The 4,412-nt window shown below is 39.3% G+C and overlaps 1 protein-coding gene across 1 annotated transcript; it reads left to right on the top strand.

Moving 5' to 3' along the window:
- Nucleotides 1–400: 400 nt before the first annotated feature.
- Nucleotides 401–3,681, top strand: LOC143875712 (uncharacterized). Its single transcript, XM_077377315.1, has 2 exons — nucleotides 401–2,335; nucleotides 2,998–3,681. Exons 1-2 carry the CDS (start codon nucleotides 562–564, stop codon nucleotides 3,093–3,095), a joined length of 1,872 nt encoding a protein of 623 aa, XP_077233430.1. The 5' UTR covers nucleotides 401–561; the 3' UTR covers nucleotides 3,096–3,681.
- The last annotated feature ends 731 nt before the right edge of the window (nucleotides 3,682–4,412 follow it).

The following is a 4,412-nucleotide window of genomic DNA, read 5'->3' as shown; positions in this document are numbered from 1 at the left end:
TATGATCCAAACCGTTCATCTGTTTGACCACACGTTGTGCCCAAACATCAAAAAAAGATGAAAGGTTTGGATCATCAAAAAAGTGGGCCGTACCTACTTTTTTAGACTTCACGTGTTTTCACAGCCACCCATCATATAAATTCTCTATTTGTAGACAGATATGGCAAACCTTCCAAAAATCAATTATGGAATTTTCTACAGATCGGAGGGTTAGGATCATCCTATGGAAATGATTTTTGGGGCACAACCTATTTACGTTGTGGCAAACAGATGAACGGTTTGCAGCATCAAAAAAAGTGGGCCGTACCTACTTTTTTAGACTTCACGTGTTTTCACGGCCACCCGTCATATAAATTCTCTATTTGTAAACAGATATGGCAAAGTACATAACACGTCGCTCCCACATATCTTTCAAACCCTAACCAAACGCACCCACCTCTCCATCAAAAGTCACATATTAACAAATTCTATTCATGTAATCGCCCCACTAGGTGTCACTATTCCACCCCATATCCTCCATTTTTATCTCCCTTCTCACCTTCTTCAACACCAATAACGCTAATGGATTCCCATCACAACAAGAAAAAGGAGGAGAAGAACACCTTAGAGTCAATCTGTCCGTCCTCGTCCTGTTTCTTTTGCATCATGAAGGAACAAGACCCATTTCTCAGAAGAGCCGGTATCGCGAAATTCTTCCGAGAAATGCCCCGAACCGACGACCAAGAACATGTCCTAGTCTTAAGTGGGCTCTGGAACCTTGCCATGGCTCACCCAAATGATCCAGAGTTCCCATCACTGGGCATCTTTTATTGCATGAAAAGTCTCATCCACAAAGGGATCACCAACCGAGCCTGGCTTCTAAGCCACCAGAACATATACATCCCTTACTACGCCGCCCACATTATCGGCTCTTACACGATAAAAGAGGCCAAATTCGCTGAGTTAGCCGTAAACTCTGGTGTAATTCCTCCATTAATAGAGCTTCTAAGAGGAAAGATGACTTGGGTGGAGCAGCGAGTGGCTGTTCGGGCGCTCGGACACCTTGCTAGCTACGAAACGACCTTTGATGTAGTCGCCCAACATGAAGAGGAGATCGTAGAGCTTTCCATGAAGATTGCTTCAACGTGTCTCGATGTGGTGTATGTTAAGTTTGTGGGGGTGAAGGATAGGAGGAAGAGATTGAAGTACCAGTGTGATTTGCTAACGAGAGGGACGGGGAGTTTGGAGATGGAGAATAGGAAGGCTGAGGAATGGGCTAGTCAAATCCAGTGTTGGGCTCTTAGTCTTCTAAACTGTTTTGCTAGTAAAGAGAGATGTCTTCATCTGATTTGTAGAGATGGGTTTTTGAAAGATTTGTGTAAGATGTGGGGTGGTTTGGTCAATGACAGTTCCCCTGGTGGAGTAGGGCTTTTGAGAATTTTATGTTATAGTAAAATAGGAAGGAAATGTGTGGCAGAATGTGAAGAGATTGTGGAGAGTCTATGCAATCTCTCCAGATCTTCAGATGGTTGGCAGTATATGGGAATTGACTGCCTTTTGTTGCTTCTCAGAGACCCAGATACAAGATTTAAGGTTATGGAGATTTCTGCTATTTTCCTTGTAAATTTGGTGGAGCTTAGAGATCTTGGAGGGAGAAAAAAAGTGGGAGATTCAATTGCAAAAGCTTTACTTCTTGATTATGAAGAGAGGAAATTCGAATACAAGAAAAGTAAAGGAGTGGAAAAAGCATTAGAATTAGTGTGGGATCTAAAGGTGGAAATGAGGAAGAGAGAGAAGAGAATGTCCAAAGAAGACATTGAGGAAAAGATGGTGTTGGTGGGAGTGAAAAAACATCAAGGGAATGAGAGGTTTTGGTCTGGCAATGTGGAAGAAGCTGTGGAGAAATATACAGAAGCTTTGGAGTTGTGCCCTTTAAAGATGAGGAAAGAGAGGGTTGTTCTCTATAGCAACAGAACTCAATGTCATTTGTTACTAAAAGATGTGGAGGCAGCAATAAGTGATGCCACACGGGCACTTTGCCTATCGAATCCGGTGAATTCTCATAAGAAGAGCCTTTGGAGAAGATCACAGGCTTATGATATGAAGGGGTTGGCAAAAGAGAGTTTGATGGATTGTATAATGTTTGTTAATGGGTGTTCTATGTTGAAGGATAGAAAGCATGTCAAGGTCCCTTATTACGCTTCCCGCATGATCAATAAGCAAATGAATGTAACCTGGATTTTCGCTGGAAAGGGTTGTAAGAAATCAAATGAACATAAACAGAAAGAAGAAGAAGAAGAAGAAGAAATAGTGATGAAGAATATCAGAGTGAAGGAGAAAATGGGTTCCATGTCAGGTAAGTTTTGAATAATCAAATTATGTTATTTTTTTTCTTTTTTGGAAATGATATCAGCACTCCTTACTTTCATTAATCGGTTCTTACATGATAATATAATTCCCAAAGAAGCTGTCCACATCCAACCTGTCTTTCTTCCTTAGCTTTTCTGTGATCAAAAGGTGAGTTTTATTGAAGGGAAAGTAAAAAATACAATGACCGGCCCCTACAAAAAAGTAAATAAATGACATAAGGTAGGGTCAAGTAACACTAAAAGTTTCAAACTTTGTTAAACTAAGAACCGAGTTCAAGTAATGAGAGAAGAATTTCTTTTCACAACAAAAAGTTGACAAAACAAAAAAATTTCTTTTCCAAACTTTTCAAGAAAATTCATGCGAACCAGAACCCAAGAAAGAATTGTCCTCTGGGCATGCGACCAGAACACATGAAAGTCTAGTGCTGGCCCACCAGAAGAATGGTCCCCATCACTATATCCATGCGCCACGTGTAAAATAAGCTGAGGTGAGGACAAAAAAGAAACCTTTTTCTCGAAGGATAAAAGAATTACCTTCAAATCAAAACCCAAACTATCCATCACTAAATAATGAACAAAAAGGCTGTGATTTTCTCGTACATGTTTAGCTTTTAACCCATGCTTTTTTTTTTTTTTCAAATTATTTTAGGCCTGTCCACCATTATTGAAGAACCCTCATCCAAGAAAGAGAGGAGGAGGAGAAAGCCAGAAAAGGCTGAGGCAGAGAAAGAGAAGAAGAAGCCATGAGATCTGTTTCTAAAACCCTAGAAATTTCTGGCCGTTATATTGGACTATCTCAAAAGGTCTGAACCATCCCATAACAAACTATATTTTTATAAGTTGTTTAGTACTAGGTCGGTAGATCATGCCACTGTAACTCGATTCAAAAGTATTATGTAATGTAAATTAATGGAAAAAGTTATAGTGGGGGACGAGATTTGGGGAAGTTGTTCATGTACCATGTCTTGAATGTTGGGAAATTGTGGAAATTATTGAGTGTGTTTGGGCATGCTAAAGTGGAGAGAAGGCTAGCTTCAGGGGAAAAAGATTGGGAGGACCACATACAGAACGTACGATTTCTATATCTAGATAGTGACTTGCATGCCTGCTTGCGTCCTTTAATATTTTATGACACTGAGAAATGGTAGGGCATGTGGAAAAATCTTTCCTCCTTTCCAAGGAGGCTTTGTTTTAGAGAGAGAGAGTGTAATGTTTCAGAAATAGAAAGGCATCTTGAAAATCTTTTCTCCTTTCTAAGGTAACTGTGTTTTGGGGAGTGAGAGATAGAGAACACTGCCTTTTCTTTTGATAAGAAGTTTACTCTTTTGTGTCATCACATCATCCAGGACAACATAACATGAGAATGCTTGTTTGAGAATGCTAACACTGTATTATTGAGCTGTGTTGTACGAAGAAACAAGTAGGATTTTTCTTTTCTTTTCTTTTCTTTTCTTTTCTTTTTTTAATATTGGGTAGGTGCAGACATGTTCACTAGGTGCAACTCAGGTTTGGTGGGTCGGATTTTCCAAAACCCTACACTACTCGAGAATAATCTCTGGTGGGGATGGGTCTAATTTTTTACAAGAAAACCCAAGATTAATAAACCCAACCCAAAACCCTACCCAAATAGTTTCTCGGGTTGGGTCGGGTTTTCATTTTTTTAGCATAGGATAGTGACTAATTTTAAAGAATGTAGAAAAAAAAAACAAATCTTCAAACGAAAAATCTCTAAATTTATGTCATCAAGTGTATAAATTTAAGAACACTATATTTTCACATAACAGATATGACCACCTCAATGAAAACAATTGTATCAATATATTGAAAAATAATATGTTATTCAAGAGATATTTAAGAAAGTCACAGTACACCAAGTTGGGTAGGGTTTCGGGTTATTTTTCTTAAAACCCGGCCCTACCTAAGATTGAGTCGGGTTTTCCAATTTAAAACATGACCCTACCTAAGACCCATGATTTCTAAACCTGACCCATGTTATTTTCGGGTCGGGTCGATTCAGGTCTGGTAAAACCCGACCCAACTTGTAGCCCTACTAAATGGGACTCG

The sequence above is a fragment of the Tasmannia lanceolata genome, unplaced genomic scaffold (genome assembly GCF_043159265.1).
Source record: "Tasmannia lanceolata isolate RefF3 unplaced genomic scaffold, GAP_Taslan_0.1 ptg000004l, whole genome shotgun sequence".
NCBI lineage: Eukaryota > Viridiplantae > Streptophyta > Magnoliopsida > Canellales > Winteraceae > Tasmannia > Tasmannia lanceolata.
The sequence above is the reverse complement of the archived record's forward strand: the minus strand, read 5'-3'. Positions and strand labels throughout refer to the sequence as shown.